Raw genomic sequence first — 18646 nt, 5'->3', positions numbered from 1 at the left:
TTTACTACACCAAACTTTGTAAGCACTCTCTTCTTTGCTTCTCTGTGACCCCTTGTTGCCCAGTGGGACATAATTTTACTAACTCATTCTGTCTTAAAGAGACTCTGTAACGACAAAAAGATCCCCTGGGGGGTACTCACCTCGGGTGGGGGAAGCCTCAGGATCCTAATGAGGCTTCCCACGCCGTCCTCTGTCCCACGGAGGTCTCGCTGCAGCCCTCCGAACAGCCGGCGACTGTGCCGACTGTTCAATTCAATATTTACCTTTGCAGGCTCCAGCGGGGGCGCTGTGGCTGCTTTCGCTCCGAAGGAGGCGGAAATACCCGATCTCAGTCGGGTCCGCTCTACTGCGCAGGCGCCGGAGACTTGCGCCTGCGCAGTAGAGCGGACCCGACTGAGATCGGGTATTTCCGCCTCCTTCGGAGCGAAAGCAGCCAGAGCGCCTGCGCAGGAGCCTGCAAAGGTAAATATTACGTCACCGCTGTACGGAGGGCTACAGCGAGACCCCCGAGGGACGGCAGACGGCGTGGGAAGCCTCATTAGGATCCTGAGGCTTCCCCCATCCGAGGTGAGTACCCCCCAGGGGACGTTTTAACGTTACAGATTCTCTTTAAGACTATTTCATAATTGCCAACAATATGAACCCACACCTTAGTCTTGTCACCAAACATAGGCTGCTTTAATATAGTTGCTCCCGCCTAAGCATATCCTGAAATTCTCAAAAATCCCTTGTCAGGGAATTGCATCTAAAGATCTTAACAACGTGCCCTGCTCTTTAAGGGTCAGAGTTAATAACACCCATGTTATCCTTCAATCTACATTACCCACTCCGAAATTTAGCCATCGACTCTAGTGTACAGAGGCTACTCCAAAACTCCCACCTTTGTAATACCTATTATACATTGAAGATGGAACCATAATGCTACTCTACGGGACCATAAACTGTATAAAGATACAGTATGCTTAGCTATATATTGAGGTTACGAGCTAGATATTTAAATACCTTATTTGTTTTGACTATATTGTATTATTATGGATGTGATACATAGAAAACAACATTAGCTCCTTTGTCATTTCTTATCCCATATACTGTCCATAGTAGATGCAATAAAATGGCAATTCTTTACTAGAAGATGACCAGATATCATCAATGGGCAACATAATTTGTTTTAAAGTTAATTACATTAAATCTATGCAATATAATTAAGTAGACATGTAGCCCCATAAGCAGCATGGAGCTTCAATAATGACAATCATGAACCACAGTTCATCCACTGTGTGGTTTTACGGCAAACATAAGATTATAAAATGCATCCCATACTATAAAAAGCAGTAATAGAAACATTTAGTCCGAATTTGCAGCCTCCATGACATTCAAGCCTCTTTTCCACGGACAGGAAGCCAGGAAGCAGCAAGCAGTTGTGAGAGTTTGAGAGGCATTTCACTGCCTATCAACTGTCCTTGGAAAAGAGGCCTTACATTGCCCCTGATTTTTGATTACTGCTTTTTTGACGTGCTCCCCTTTACTAGTATTGTTCTAAGATCTTGTCTAGGATATGCCCACCTCCCTTAATTGATTACAACAAATTTAACACTTCTACATATCTCTGTAAGGTTTCAAAAAAAAAAAAAAAAAAAAAAGATGCCGTTGTATCTGAGCCTTATGGCAGAAAAGGTAATTAGACTGAAATATGTAAGTCATTCCTCATTTGAATAGACAGATTTCTTAAAGAGACTCTGTAACAAAATTTTCGGCCTCATTTCTTCTATCCTATAAGTTCCTATACCTGTTCTAATGTGGTCTGTCTTACTGCAGTCTTTCCTAGTTGCACAGTCGATGTAATATCTCGGTTATCTAATCTAATCTTTCCTTTCCAGCTTTGTTGGCTCAGGCAAGAACGTGTTTCTCTGCTTGTGATAGGGAGAAGCTATACACACCCTCTCCAGGCCCCCTGCATGCTCTGTATGAGTCACAGATTGAGCTTCTCTGAGCCTATCACAAGCTGGTTAGCAGCCATGTCTTGTTTGTAAACACTGCCTAAAACTGGCAATTACAAGCCAGGATTGCAGCAGGGAGTGGCAGAAACAGCACAGAGGGGCCCAGGAGGACATAATGAATAAGGTATGCTTTTTATTGTAAGAATTTTAGAGTACAGATTCTCTTTAAACTGCCCTTGGGTGGAGACGCACTGTCAAGATTAAGAACACTCCCATCCTAATTGCTACCACACTGCGGTGGCCCCAGATGCAGCAGGTTTACCAACTCAAGACAACCTTATATTGATCATGATGGTTGTTCTTGTGCTATAGTTGCAATATAACAGACGATGCTATTCAGTATTCCCTTTCTAATTAGCTTTCCATATCCTGAGGCTACTATATCTGCATTATCTGTACATCTGTTATGTACAACGCTGCCCTGAGGATTATTAAAAAGGTATCTAATATTATAGGTCAGATGCGAGTGACGATACCCATGGGTGAAGAAAGTGTTGCAAGGATCTCTCTAAATAGCCCGTAATAAGATCTAACTCTCCCTATATCACATTATGAAACCTTTTAAGGTGGTTTCTACACAGGAATAATAGTAAAGTTGGGTGGGGATGTTGCGGGGCGAATAATAGTATCCCCCACATCCCTTTACCCCAGACAATGTAGTACTAATCATCTAACATCTGCTTGCCCTCCCTTCTTTTAACTATACATGACTGACCCCTCCTGGTCTATTATAGTTGTCACAACACTTTTTGTCCCTTGCATCTCACTTCATAATTTAACACTTAACGCTCAATGACACTAAAGATACTTAGGCTGACAATTACTTGTGCAAACAAATAACCATCATTTCTGATGATATATCTTCTGATGCACTGTTGCAAAGCAATATCCTTGTAATATACATCAATTGCATGCAACACTTGTGCTATTAATATCCACACACAAGCTCTACGAACTGATACCGCTGTGTCTAATATTCAAAGCACAGTAAACAATTCTAACCCCCCCCCCCCCCCCCCCAATATAACAATCTCAGCATAACCTTATGGGACACAGAGGCATGTTCTCTGCCTAATGACATAGCTCTGTGTCCCCCAACCAACGCGCTCTGCCACCCTCCCCACCACCACCACCATAGCCCCCCAAGATTAGCGACAATATTTGTCACCAACTTGGAGGTAAGCACAGGGGAGAGGAATTCCCTGTTCAAAATGCCCACGGTGTTCCTACAGGGTTTCCTGAGCTGCCATTGGGCAGCTCTCCCTGGCCACGCCTCCTGACGCTCCCCCGCCTCCCTGCACGCTAAGAGAGACACACAGTCTCTCAGTGCAGTGTCATGACCCAGAGATCACACGCGCAAGTGAAAGTGAGCCATTGCGGCTCACGAGAGTGGCAGTTATTGCAGCCCGGCGGATCAGTTAGCCTACTTTTTTTTCCCATTTTTTGAGCCTACCTCGGGCTCTCTTTAACATACTACTGAACCAATATACCACTAGGTGGAGACATTACTAAATTTCGGGTTGATTTTTACCACTGACCGATGTAACTTTGCAGAGAGCTCTCCGACTAATTTAGACTCTTTTCTGAAGCACTTATCTGAACCTGTCTCTCACGGTTTTTTTTTTGTTTAATGTTTCACTGCAGAGCTAATGACCATTTGAACTTTCCTGCTCTGTTTCATAGTTTGAAATCCTAAGTATAGCTTGTAAACTGCAAATGTTAGATAATGATGCAATTTAAAAAAAAAAAAATATATATATATATATATATAACAAAATAAATCTAAAACTATTTTCTTTGCTACTAATGTTCTATGAATTATCTGTACTGCACATACAATTCATTACATCATAAGGATTTTTGTTTTTTTTTTGCTTCAGTGTCACTTTAATAAGTATACAAAGTATACAGAGAACATTCCAAGTCCAAATCAGAACATTATATCACAAAACATCGATTGAGGCATTATATATATAGATCATACAATTAACTAATTTTTTGAGAGAATAATGAACCAAAAAGGAGGCGGTATATTGAAACATCTTTATAAGCTATTCAACTTGTAAGCCTTAAAATTACCTTCAACCTGGAATGAGAAATTCTAGGTGATATACTGTAGATAGTCTATTTTTGCTATAAACTAGAGAGAGGAAAAATAAATGAGAGAGAACTATATAGTAGTATAAGGTTCAGCGAGTCACTAGGGTCAAGTCTCAGATATAGCTCCATCCTAAGGTGATCGATTAGTAGAGAAAAAACAACCAAACATTAACTGATCTTAGGAATTGAGCATATTGTGAGCTGTGGAAGAATACCTTAACTCTAACCAGAACGTCAATTTGGTACCAAAGCCAGAGCCTTGCCTTCTGAGGTGAAGAGTTTAAAAAAAGTGATTGCTCTCTAAGGAGGTTTTCTGGATTTTTCAATTGGGGGTTCATGCCCTTAAAGGACCTAAAGCTAAAAGTGATCTCAGCTCCTTGTATTAGTAAATGACATTAACTTTGAAATGTGTTGGTTTTCTTGGTGTTCTTATTTTTATATTCTTGCGGTGTTTTATCTGTGCGTCTAGATTGATTATGCTCTGCCCTAGCGCAATATTGGCTGCTAGTGTCTGTGTGGCATACACCACCTGTATTTAAAGTGGGATTGTTAGCATAAAAATGAAATTTCACCAGCAACTGGTCTGAGTGAATTAAGTAATAAAGATGCTAATCGTGCTTTAAAAACTTGACTCTGGGCGGAGGGCGGGTAATGAATACACAATTAGCAAGAGAATAAATAAAGTGAGGGAGGAAATTATGTCAGGAGGTCAAAGGTAACAAAGATGGAAACTGCCTAGAATAGGGATTCTCTTCTTGCATTTATAAAATTCACAGGAATCATAACGTGGACAATGCAATACATCCGTTATGCAAGTAGAACTAGTATTTATCTACTTACATATATGTGTTTTTTATTTCTAGGTTAGCATGGGTGTCACTTGTTCTTTAAAGGAGTGTCTTGTATACATATATTACAGATATGGCCAAGGACCAGTGTGGGTCCATAGCTGGTTACTGTTGCTACGAAGATTTAATAAAGCTATACATTTTTTAGGCATCGTGCAGAGGAATATTCCTTCAAGTGCTTCTGTGCTTTTTCTTTTCTATGTTTGTATAAACATGATGTTTTAAAAGATTCTAAATGAATGACAACATGCTTTTGCTTTAATACTACCTGAGAAATTGCTTTGAAGGCTGTTGTTTTCCCAAGCTTTTCTCCTCCTTTTGTTACCGATTCAGCAGAATGTTTGGCAGTTTTAGCAGCCTCCTCAACACCCTCTCGGATTTTGCGGCCAATTTCACTCTTGGTTACTTCGTCCAGGCTCTATCAAATAGAAATCCGAGAACTTGAGATTATAAACTAATTATTTAAAACACCAGAATATTTTTTAATTTTCAAAAAATTGAAAGGTGAAAAAAATGCCCTAAATATGCTTATGTTTTGTATTCCACTAAATCAACTCATTAACCCTTGGCATTTCAAAATTTACACTAACCAATTTGTACAATGTAATAGACAGTGATAGAAAACAGATATTGTTCAAATTGATATTTGTTTAACCACTTCATCCCCCAGGGTTTCTACCCTAATGGGCCAGAGCAATTGTCACCCGTCAACTTTCTTCCCTTTCATTTCACCTATAACTTTTTCACTACTTATCACAATATAAAGATGTATACCTTGGTTTTTTTGCCACAAATTAGGATTTTTGGGAGTGATATTTGTTTTCAGTAATTACTTTACTTTCTATGCATTTTAAAAAGTAAAAACAAGGAAGAAAAAAAAAAAAGGAAAAATACATTTCTCCAATTCCATCCCTTACAGTTTTAAAATAAACAATGCTACCGTCCATAAAATTCACACATTTTATCTGCCTATTTGTCCTGGTTATCACAAGATTTAAATTATGTCCCTAGTACAAAGTATGGCAACAATATATTATTTGTAGATAAAGGTGTATTTTTTCTATGTTGCGGTTTTTGTTTTCTCCTTGCATACTACCAATGATTACAAGCCCTTATTATTAAATAAGAGTAATACACCCTCACGGCATACATATTTAAAAAGCTGAGTCCCCAAGGTAACCATTTATGTATTTTGTTTTCAAATCTGTCACTTGTTTTTTTAACAAGTGTTTTATTTTGGTACAGAGTGTATGAAAATAAATATTTTATAACTTTTCATTCAGAATCATATTTATATTGCCAAATGCGGTGGTTGCCACACCCAGAATGGTTTGTGGTACACATCAGCATTAAGCATAGTGCAAGTGCATAGTGCAAAGGAGAAAAGAATTGATTTTTCAAGGTAATTTTTTTCACCAAAAGTAATACAGTCATTTTTTCTTATACAATACACAGGCGGGGGGGGGGGTGTCTGGGGAGGATCTGAGGGTGTGGGGGGTGATCAGGAGCCCCCAGGGGCCAGCTAGGACCTAACCTAAAAAAAATAGCGTTGACAGATAGTGACAGGGAGTGATTGATGGGTGATTAGGGGGGTGATTGGGTGCTAACAGGGGTCTGGGGGGCTGAGGGGTGCTGTGGGCGATCAGAGGGCAGGGGGGCAGGATCAGTGTGTTTGGGTGCACAGTAGGGCTGCTGCAGCCTGCCCTGGTGGTCCCTCGATCACTGGGACCACCAGGGCAGGAGGCAGCCTGTATAATACGCTTTGTATACAATACAAAGCGTATTATACGCTTGTATTGCGGCAGATCGGGGGTTAACAACCCGCCGGCGCTTCCGAAAGGCCGGCGGGTTGATGTCGCGGGTGGACGGAGCCTATTGCCGGCAGAAGCGCGCGCAAAGAGCGCGCGATCCCCGGCAGGACAGCGCAGAATGAGCCGCCGCCGATCGCGGTCGTTCTGCGGGCCACTTTGCTGCCGCCCATCGGCTGTGGGCGGTCTGCAAGTGGTTAACACTATAAGAGCCGAGAACTAAGAAATAATTTTTTTCAATTTTTTTCTTATTATTCCAATTAAAATAAAATAATTCTTAGCATAATGCACCTCCCAAAGAAAGCCTAATTTGTGGCGAAAAAAACAAGATATAGATCATTTCGTTGTGATTAGTAGTGTTTAATTTACTGGTGAAAGAATGGGAGGAGCGCTGACAGGTGAAAATTGCTCTGGTCCTAAAGGAGTAAAAACCCCTCAGCGGTCAAGTGGTTAAATATAGTGTACAAACACAACAACCTTGGATGAAGACTTAATTTCCCCACTTGCAAGGGCAGAGCTCGCTCATTTTGTGTTTTATAAAATGCTGCATTTTGTTAATTACTGTACATTTGTTATCACACTGTCTGCTACTTCTGTATTTTGTACCAATGTATTGACATGTAAGTTTGTCTCATCCTCTATACAGCATCACAGAAGATGATGGTGCTATATAAATCAATAATAATACTTTCAGAGCTCCCGAAAACAAAAAGATTTATACATACCTGGGGCTTCCTGCAGCCCCATCAGCTTGAATCGCTCCCACGCCGCAGTCCTCTGTTGTCTGCAGCTCTGGTACCAGATCCCCGCACTTTCCTCAGTCGGAGCCAGTCTGATTTAAGGAAAGTGCGCCCTCTACGTATTTCTCTAGCAGCTGCTGGAGAGATACGCAAAGAGCGCACTTCTGCGTAGACTGGAGCCGACTGATAGAAGTGCTGGGACCCGGTACTGGGGCTGCAGACATCGGAGGACGGCTGCGTGGGAGCGATACAAGCTGATGGGGCTGGAGGAAGTCCCAGGTATGTATACATTTTTTTTGTTTTCGGGAGCTCTGGTACACCAACTACTTCATTCACCACTAGAGGCGGTTTTCACCTTATGGACCACAGCAGTTTTGATATACGTTTTTCAGGACAAATTAGACTTTTCTGGGGGATTTATTTTCTATTCATTTTTATAGACATACTGTATGTGCTCAGCAGCAGAAGATGAATATTTACACCCAAGATTTTAGATAAAGTCCCACTGGATGCAAATATACTGTCTGAAATACAGCAAGTGGTTTTAAACATCTGGTAGTAATAAGATTATTACTCTTATGGTACCCATACACGGTACAATAAAAACGATCAAATCACATGAAAGTTGACAAGAATTTTTCCGATCAAGAAAAACGAATGCCAATCCCGTTTTTTTTCTATAAAAAATTCCGATGAGGCATGTTGGAAAAATCTTTATATTCAATCTAATGGAATAATCAAACTAAATTATCTAATCGAAAAAAAATAAAAAAATTGTACCATGTATGGGAACCTTTAGGTTTATATGGGCTTTTGAAGATCATAATGTCATTTATAATTGGTTCAAGATAAATTCTCACTTAAGGTGCATACACACATCAGACTATAGTCTTTGGAAAATGAAAGATCACAGACCAATCTTACCCCCTTCCATGTAGTATGAGAGCCATACTCTACACAGTCTTTTCTATGGAGCTGAACTCCACATCAGAAAAAAATCTTTGCAAGATGCTGCACACACACACAAAAGATCAGTATCTGCAAAAGATCTGTTCCTGCCAAAAATCCATTCCTGCAAATTGCAATGATAGTCTTTGAGATCTGCAGATCATCATACACACGATTTACCTGACATTCATCTGCAGATCAAGCAATCATCCGCAGATCTGAAAATCCATCCTGGTGGATCTGATCTGCAGATGAATGTCAGTTAAATCATGTGTGTATGATGATCTGCAGATCTCATAGACTACCCTTGCAATTTGTAGGACTGGATTTTTGGAAGGAACAGATCTTTTGCAGCTACAGATCTTTTGAGTGTGTGCAGCATGTTTGTGTGCAGCATCTTGCAAAGATTTTTTCTGATGGGGAGTTCAGCTCCATAGAATAGACTGTGTAGAGTATGGCTCTCATACTACATGAAGGGTGGTAAGATTGGTCGGTGATCTTTCATTTTCCAAAGACTATAGTCTGATGTGTGTATGCACCTTTAGGGTTATCACCTGGCAATTTATATACACATATCAATTGTAGAATAAGAGAGACAAGTGTTTATGGATATCATTTTGACAACAAGCAGTCAATACAGAGATATACTGACAACTCCTTTCTAGGCATGCAACAATAGCTGTGTGCTGGCAGACATTTTATTGCTATATACTGTACTAGATCATTGTTTGATATTTTATGACCCTAAAGTATTCTTGACGACTGAATTAACAATGTAATTCAATTGCTACACATGAAATGTTCCAGATTACCTCCTTGACAGTGTCCGAAAGCTCTCCAAACTTTTTCCTAAACACCTCGGATGTCTTCACCGTCTCCGATTCAATCGTTTTCTGTCAATAAAAGAACCAAATTTAAGAGCCATTTATGCATGTTGCATTATTATCATAACAAGCTTAGATATGTACAGTTGTGCTTGAGGCAGGGAACACACTTGACTGTTTTCATACGTGTTTTCTGCACAGAAAAACTGAGAACTCATGTTAATCAATGGGCTAGTACACACTTAATATTTTGTTCGCGCGCAGAAAAAAAACTGACATTCTGCATCATGACTCAGCACATTTTGTCAGTTTTTTGTATCAATTACATCAGCTGCTGTGAAAAAACGCATGCGTTTCCCTGCATAGAGACATACTTGGTGTGCAGAAAAAGTATGCAGGAAACACGCGCAGAAAACTGAAAGACAAGTGTGTTCCCTGCCCGAGGCAGGGAACACACTTGTGTGACGAATCAACGTTTATTCGTCCTAAAAAAGTAGTTAGAGCCTTATAAAATATTCCCTGTCGCCACTATTAAAAGTGACAGCAGAGGGAAAGGCTTGGTTTATAAGAAGATCAGGGGAGCCAGGGGTTAATACAGTTCCTCTCCCTGGTCAAATGCTAACAAACCCTGGCTCTTGGGTAGCTTCTAATTACAGCTTTTCTCACCTCAGTGTGAAAGTGTTTCTCCAGCATCCCTGGAAGGTTATAGCTCATCCATCAGAGATTAGATGGACAGAAGCTAATAAACCGCCCCTTCCTCTAGACTGCTAGGAACCGATAACAGCAGGGGGTTCTCCCAGGATTACCTCAGCTGAAGGATCAAGGAGATTCCATCTCCCAGCTGACCTTTCTGTGATCTCACAAATATGAAATCCATCTTTTGCCATAAAGATGGCTTTCCAAATAGGCAACGGCCTTAAGAACCCGCTTATTCTGAAATTCGGAACCAACCACATGATTGGATGTTTCTGAATTCAAGGTAAGCCCTGCCAAAGCAGAGATATGCATTTTGGGGTCACCGTTCACTCTAAACCCCCCAAGTTTGGTATCAACGTTCTTGATAAATTCTGACAAACCTAAAAATGTTATTAGATTTAACATAACTTGTACGGTTTGCAGATGAGCACACTTATCATGATTCAGGTAAATTCTTGCCTCTATAAGAGGGGCAGAGACCTCCTGCTGCAAAGAGGTGTGTGATCCACGCCCCCTAACCCCTCCTTGCTGGAGTAGGGGCTATAACCAGACAGAGCCCAGAAAGCTCTGCGTCCTTTACCTTCAATCTGATGCCTAGTAACATCCTGGCAGCCCGCAGGGACACGGGCCAACCTCCATCTTTGAACTTTCTAACAAAGGCCTGTTGGCCGCATGGCAACCGCCATTTTGGGACTTTCGCCAAAGACTTGCGATTGCCGCATGGACTACCAATAACGGTATTTGAACTGTATATAATCAGACATTCTGTTTCTCTTCCTCTCTTCTCTCTGTCCAATCAATCCGTTCTAAAATAAGCTGTGTGTATGTAGTTTAGAAATAAACTAACGATTTCATCGTTCAGTCTTGTGCCTGTTCTGGTCATCTGATTGCTGCTATAACGAATCTGCCCTCTGAAGAGTCAGTCATACTACCGCATTGTTTTATGATTTGCTTATGATTGTTGATTTGCTAGCTAGGTTGTAAATAACCGTTTCTTCCTTCTAGGATTAGCTAGTACCAGATTTCCTGTGCGAAATCGATAACTTCGTTTCTCGATTATAAATACAATTCGAGATTGCATCATATAGGGACCCAGTAACCTTTCTTTAATGTCACATTGCTCACAGTCTTTAAGCCGTCGGAAGTGACTATTCCCCGAACGGTGACTTGAGCGTGTTGAACGTGATTGGGCTGGCTACCGTATTATGATAGCGGGAGTCTCTTTCCTCCCTGAACTTGAGAGAGTGGTGGCAGTTTACTTTATTTACCCGATTTCCAGCGCGAAATCGATATTTTTAGTTTACCGATTGTATATACAATCAGAATTGTACATGTATGGGCACCTCCAACCAATCTTAACCGTTTGCTACGCACACAGTGAATTTGCCTCCAGCAGTCTCTAGTGCATGAGACCTGCATGGCAACAGTGGCCTAGTAATACGGGATTGGTGGATGTTTGTCCCATTACATATTGTCGGCAGCTGCGCAACCAATCTTTATTGTCAGTCTGTTCACCGTACTTCCTGCGTATGCTAACGGGAGCAGATTAGACGGGATTGGCTCGCTCTGTCGCCCTTTTCCTTCTTCCCTCTGACGATCCAGCAACCGGTCTCGTTGTCCGTCTGCGCCCGTACTTCCTGCGTACGCTAACGGGAGCAGATCTCGACGGGATCGCGGGGCTGGATTGTCACAACTTGTCTTTCAGTTTTCTGCGCGCGTTTTCCTGCATACTTTTTCTGCACACCAAGTGTGTTTCTATGCAGGAAAACGTGCGCGTTTTTTCACAGCAGCTGATGTAATTGATACAGAAAACTGATAAAATGTGCAGAGTCATCATGCAGAATGTCAGTTTTTTTTCTGCACGCGAACAACATATTAAGTGTGTACTAGCCCATTGATTAGCATGAGTTGTCAGTTTTTCTGTACAGAAAACGCGTAAGAAAACAGTAAAGTGTGTTCCCTGCCTGAAAGTTTACACAACCCAAGCAGAATTTATAAAATACAGACCATCATCTAAGAAAACATGACTGATCTGACTAAACCCCTTTCTTTTATGTTTCATGGCATATTAACTTACTGAGCATCACAAAACCAATTAACCATTAACCACTTCACGCTATGCATTGAAGGATTAAAATGGGTGCGTGTTCCTGTGCGCTTCTAGGAAGAATAGGCATTTATTAAACATCCTATTTGACTAATTGGAGCCCTAATAGGATGTTTGAAAAATGTCCATTTTGCATGAAGTGGTTAAAATTACAAAAATAATAATACAAAAAAAAAGTTTCTGCTCAGAGTGTTTATACCTCTTACAATCTCATATCGATTTTATAGCATCAAAAACTTTTTGCAGCATTTCAGGATAGTGGTTATTGTTATTTCTCTGTTGCAGCAGGATTCCCATTGGTCTTTTGCAAACCACTGGGGTGCCCCATGCTTCTTCTGGTCCCTGATCCCGTGCAGGGGTGTGCGTGTTTGAGTTGAAAAGCAATTGTGGAACCAAATCCACAGGTGAGTGTTTTCCATGCGGCAACCAGACTAGTGGGTATCCATAGGCTTCCACAGCATCTAATTTGGAATTTTTGCAGTTTGTTCTCAATAGCGTTGCAGAAAAATAAAGCAGGTCAGGAATTTGTATCTTCAGTCCAGTCTTGTTGCAACCTTATTGTTTAAATCCTATTAATAGACTCCCCGCTAGACCTACCGGTAACAGAGTTTCTAACTTGCATCTGGAACAGGTGAAGGATGATCACCTGATCTGTGGGAACACAAAGCCAAGAAGATTAAAAGCCACTGCCCACCCCTACACCTCAGTGCGTCAAAAAGTAACACCTCTAGAAACACCAAAATGTAGGAACCCTTAAAGGGACACTTAAGTCAAACAAAAAAAATGAGTTTTACTCACCTGGGGCTTCCAATAGCCCCCTGTAGCTGTCCGGTGCCCTCGCCGTGTCCCTCTGATCCTCCTGGCCCCGCCGGCAGCCACTTCCTGTTACGGTGACAGGAACTGACAGGCTGGGGACGTGAGTGATTCTTCGTGTTCCTGGCCACAATAGCGGCATCTATGCTGCTATAGCATATATCATATACCATATAGCAGCATAGAGGGTGCTAATGTGTCTGGGAACGCGAAGAATCACTCGCGTCCCCAGCCTGTCAACTCCTGTCACCGAAACAGGAAGAGGCTGCCGGCGGGGCCAGGAAGACGGCGAGGGCACCGGACAGCTGCAGGGGGCTATTGGAAGCCCTAGGTGAGTACAACTCATTTTTTTTGTTTGACTTAAGTGTCCCTTTAAGTGATCCCATGACCAAACAACAAAAGAGACATCTTCCAAAATCTTATAGAAAAAAATCCGCAAGGTGCTCAAGGAAGTAAGGGATGGGGCCGCTGCTATGGATGCAAGTTAGAAACTCAGTTACCGGTAGGTCTAACCGGAGTCTTTAACTAGCATCCCGAACAGGTGAAGATATAAACAAGAAATCTTAAAGCGGAATATAACCCTGCATTTCAACTTTGCTCTAAAACATTATTTACAGTATATTATATGCAACCAGCATTTTTTTTTTACTAGACCAGCATTGGAAGGGTTACACAGGGCTTTAAAGTTCCTTTAGATTTCTGCAGACGCATCCGAAGCTGAAAAGAGATACATTTTGTTTACAGAAATGTATCTAAGTGTTTAATGTGACTCATCTCTCTGACTGAGAAGGAGCTTGGAGGACTGCCAAAGAGTGTGTAACTGTTTATCAATAGATACATAGAATGTAACAATCTGAACTTCTGCATATCTCTCCACGGAACTTGAAACGTCTGTGTTTAACCCTTCCAAAGCTGGTCTAGTAAAAAAAAAAAAATGCTTTTTGCATATAATATGCTGTAAATAATATTTTAGAGCAAAGTTGAAATGCAGGGTTATATTCCGCTTTAAAAAGACTCACCTAGGGAGGGATAACAGACAACAGTCTTGTTGAGACAAATAAAAAACAAAAAAGCATCCACTCTATAATGCTTGATGGAATTAGATGCACTCGACCAGGTTGCCGCTTAACAGATTTGTTGAATGGAGGCTCCAGCCCTCTCAGCCCATGATGGCGATAGTGAACAAGTAGAATGGGCCTCAATACTGGGAGGTAGGGGACGCTGACAACCCTTAAACACAAGAATAATAGTCTGTCTAATACACCTAGCAATCGTTTGTTTGGAAGCTTGCTGACATGTATTCTTAGCTGAGAACTAGAGGACTAGTCTTTCTAAACTCTCTATTCCTTGATATATAGGTTAGTAGTGAAAGTCAAACATCTAAAACGATGAAATTCCATTTCTCTGGCACAAGAGGGATTGGTACAAAATAAAGGTAGGATAATTTCCTGAGATCTATGAAATTCTGTAGAAACCTTGGGAAGATAATTTGGATCCATCCTGAGTCTCACGCTGTCTGGACAAATGATGAGGTATGGATCCTTAACCACTTCAGGATGAGAGCAACTTTCACATATCAGCGCTGCTCCCATTCATTCACCAATAACTTTATTACCACTTATCACACCTACATGATCTATATATAGGTTTTTTTTTCAGGACAAATTAAGCTTTTAGCATGTGATAATTTAGTTTAGTAATTACCTTATTTTCCATGCATTTTAAAAGGGAAAAAAATAGAAAAAAAAAAACTCTCTCCACATTTACATTCAGTATAGCTTTACAATAAACAGTGCTAACTATAAGTTAAACCCACAAATTTTATTTGCTTATTCATCCTGGTTATTAAAATATTTAGATTTTGTTCCTAGCACAAAGTATGGTGACATTATTGTATTTGGAAAGAAAGGTGTCTTTTTCTGTTCTTTTATTTTTTTTTCTTTCTCATTATATACTATCGATGATTACAATACCTTATTTGCAAAAATAATAGTAATATACCCTCATAGCATACATATTTAAAAAGCCATGTTTCTAAGGTAACCATATATTTTTTTTTCTTTTATATTCTGTAACTTTGGTATTTTACAAGTCTTATTTTGGTGCAGAATATGCAAAAATGTAATTGCTTTAGATTCAGTTTGTGACTAAAAAAAGAATAAACCAGACATGGGCCTCAACCCTAAAACTGTCTAAATTGTATTCTACAACTTATCCCGGTTAAAATGTTACCACATATGTCTCTAGTAGTTTTTTTTACAACTTTCCCAATTTTGATCATAATTTTGAAAACCCTTGACACGACTCTGAGCACGTAGGTATAGGTCCCGTTGTCAGCAGCTAAAAGTTGATGGGGGACTTTCACTGGAAATGGGGCGGGAGAATATAGTGGAAGACAGAATCCTGTATTCAGTATGGCCATAACCAATTTACAGCCATGCCCTGGTGACTTTCCAACACTTCTGGTATATGGTGACAGAGACTGCCTCTAGCTTGTATGTCTGCCGCATACCCTGGATTACAAATATCCTTACGTCTGTGGAGCCAATCTGTGACACTGATTGACTCCGCCTAATGGGACTCCTTGAACCTGCACGTATGGCAACGCTGTGGAATCGGTAGAGTATACAGCCACACACGTTCCATATGTGACATGCTTCTCATTGCTCCTTGCTTATGAGCTACATGCTTGTTGCTGCTTCATGCTGCTAATGCAAAAGTCTGCTGATTATGGACTGTGTTTCGCTGTACTGTGTACGCTTTGCCAGCCAAGAGTTCTATATGTGCCCCTGTTTACTAACACTCTAATACCATTTAAAAGAACTGTGCGCTTTATATATTCACTTTTTTTCAACTGCCGGAGTACATCTAAAACATACATGGACATTTTTTTTGGTGATCACCTCAAAGAAAGAGCTCTGTCCCTGTATGGATGTGTGTATGAATGCTGGGGTGATGCGCTATAGGAGGTTGGTGGGTTGCCTCTTGGGTCAACATTTTTAATGTTTATAATGATATTAATAAAGTTGGTATTTTTCTAAAAAAACGATTTCATTGATTGATTGGAGTGTACTCCTCCCATTTACCCTTAAAGTTTTTTTCATTGAAAATTTTTATGTTTTGATTGAGTTTGTCCCTACCTATTTTTATGTGATGGGGGTCCAAGCTGTAAGACACACCAAAATTTATTCTACAACTCGTCATGGTTAAAACGATACCACATGTGCCACATTTAGTAACAAACTGGTGGTGCATTGGCAACAAATACAATGGACATATATATACGTCCTTTGTTATGAAGTGGTTAATAGACAAGTCCCCTAAATTGCTAAGATGTCTAGCCAAAGTAATTGCTATCAAAAATGCAATTTTGAAAGAAAAAACTTTCATGTCGATATTCTCAATGGGTTCAAAGGGCACCTTAATGAGAGCATTCAAAACTAGACCGATTCCACTGAGGAAAAATCAAATTACCGGGATCAATTTTTGAATTTTTTTTTTTTTATTAAAACTTGTGCTAAGTGTCTATCCAACAAATAAGATAGTGCTGAACTCTGTACCTTAAGAGTGCTAGGAGCTAATTTAATCTCAAAGCCATCCTGCAGAAATTCTAAGACAGAGGCAGTCAAAAACTGATCTCTAGAATGAGAGGTACACCATGACAAAGCCTAACATATCCTGCCATAAATCTTCTGAGTTACTGGTCTCCTACACTTCATGTTTCTATAACCTTCTCAGAAATACCTTTTTGTCTCAAAATTACCCTCTTAGAATCCATGCTGCCAGTTTGAATATTTGAGGTGTGGGATGCCAAAGTAGGCCCTGAATTAGAAGGTCCTGCCTCAACAGTAGGGGAAAAGGAGGTTCCATGGACATTTTCAACAGGCTCGCATATCATGGCCTCTTTGGCTATAGAGGTGCGACGAGTATTCAATTTACTCGCTCTCTTTGAACCTTTACTAGAATCTGAGATAAAGGCTATTGGAGTGAGCCCATAACATAGTTTGAAATTCCAAGGGAGGATGAGGGTGTCTAGCCCCAGAAACCTTGAGGCTCTGTAGAGGGAGAAAGATTGATCCACCTTTGCATTCATCAGGGACACGAAAAGATCGATTTCTGGTAAGCTGAATTTTTCGGTTACCAGATGGAAAACTTCCGGATGGATTTCCCATTCTGACTGGTTCACCTCCTGATGGCTCAGGAAATCTACTTCCCAATTTAAAGTCCCTTTTATGTGGACTGCAGACAGGGACAGAACTTGTGGTTCTGCCAAATCCAGAATCTCCGAGCAAAGGGACATCAGATCCTGAGATCTTGTCCCACGCTGCTTTTGAAGAGACGCCCTCGTTGTGATGTCTGAGAATACCAGAAAATCTCTCCCTCTCACAAGAGCCTGAAAGGCCAGAAGAGCTTTCTGGACTGCCAAGAGTTCCCTGAAGTTGAACGATCGGTTCCTTATGTTCCGGGGGAAATGACCCTGTGCATAATTGTCTAAGGCTGTTGCCCCTTAACCCCAGGAACCCATGTTAACCATTATGGGATCAAGTAGCATCCAACAACGACCCGCCGAGATTGTTATTTTCCAACCACAACAGGAAACCGGTTTTCACCTTTCCTGGAAGTGAAATAAGCAAATCCAGGTTTCCCGAGACCTGTCCCAGGTTGCTAACAGTAAAGATTGTAGAATTCTGCTGTGAGCTTGAGCCCAGGGAACTGCTGGCATTGACAAAGTGAAGAGTCCTAAAACTCTCATAATTTGATGGAGAGAACACTCCTGAAGATTCTGAATAGACCTTACCTCTGACTCAAGTTTCAATCTCTTTTATTCTGGAAGGAAAATATTTCCCTCTACAGAATTTACCCTGTAACCTAAAAAGGTTATCTCTTGTACAGGAATAAAGGCTGATTTTGGATAGTTCACTATCCAACCCATCTACGATAATGTCTGAATGACCTGTGAGCTTTGACTAGATCCCCCGACTCTGCAAAGATCAACAGATCGTCCAGGTAAGGTACAATCGAGATCCTCTGGAGTCTTAGAACCTTCATAACATCCGCTAGAATCTTGGTGAAAATACATGGAGCTGAAGCTATGCTGAACGGCAGCGCACGGAACTGGTAATGCCAAATCTGGGACCAGTTTCTGATGGCAAACCTTAAAAATCGTTGATGGCTCCAAAAAGATAGAAATATGCAGATAAGCGTCTTGAAGATCTATTGATACAAAATATTTGTTCCCCTTCAATAGACTTCTCACAATGTAAATGCTTTTCCTCATGAATTTTTTTGCACACTAAAATAAGGGTTCAGGGACTTGAGAATGAATCAAAAATATCTGCTGGTTTTCTTCACCAAAAACACATAGCAATAATATCCCTGAAATTCTTCCCCTGGAGGGACTGGAACAATCACTTTCTTCTCTAATAATTTCAGAATCTCCAGCTCCAGACCCATAGCTTTGTCTGGGTCTTTTGAAGTCCCGTTGATAAACTTTCCAAACTGAAAATTGAAGGTGATGACCTTCCTTTATAATCTGTAACACAAAAGGATCGGGATTCAACTTTTCCAGACTAATTGAAAATACTAACTAACCTCCCTGCACAGAAAGACAGTAATTTATTTTCTTTTGGGGGCACGAGGGTGAACCCCCCTTTTTCTTTCGGAAAGGACCACTTTTACCCTTAAATTTTCCATTAGATTGCGTCTTTGCAACAAAAGCCATTTTCCCCTTAAATGTTTTCTTTTAATTTGGAAATTGCTTACCC

The 18646-nt window shown here is 40.7% G+C and overlaps 1 protein-coding gene across 1 annotated transcript in view; it reads right to left on the bottom strand.

The window, feature by feature from the left end:
- The window catches only part of TIMM44 (translocase of inner mitochondrial membrane 44), a 473841-nt gene that overhangs the window by 348267 nt on the left and 106928 nt on the right, over positions 1–18646 (bottom strand). Inside the window, exons 4-5 of the mRNA XM_068271176.1 lie at positions 9254–9334; positions 5214–5363 (exon numbers count right to left, since the gene is read on the bottom strand). Of these exons, the coding sequence (XP_068127277.1) occupies positions 5214–5363; positions 9254–9334 (231 nt within the window). The remainder of the gene's footprint in view (positions 1–5213; positions 5364–9253; positions 9335–18646) is intronic.

The sequence above is a fragment of the Hyperolius riggenbachi genome, chromosome 1 (assembly GCF_040937935.1).
Source record: "Hyperolius riggenbachi isolate aHypRig1 chromosome 1, aHypRig1.pri, whole genome shotgun sequence".
Classification (NCBI taxonomy): domain Eukaryota; kingdom Metazoa; phylum Chordata; class Amphibia; order Anura; family Hyperoliidae; genus Hyperolius; species Hyperolius riggenbachi.
This window is presented reverse-complemented; position numbering and strand designations above follow the sequence as displayed.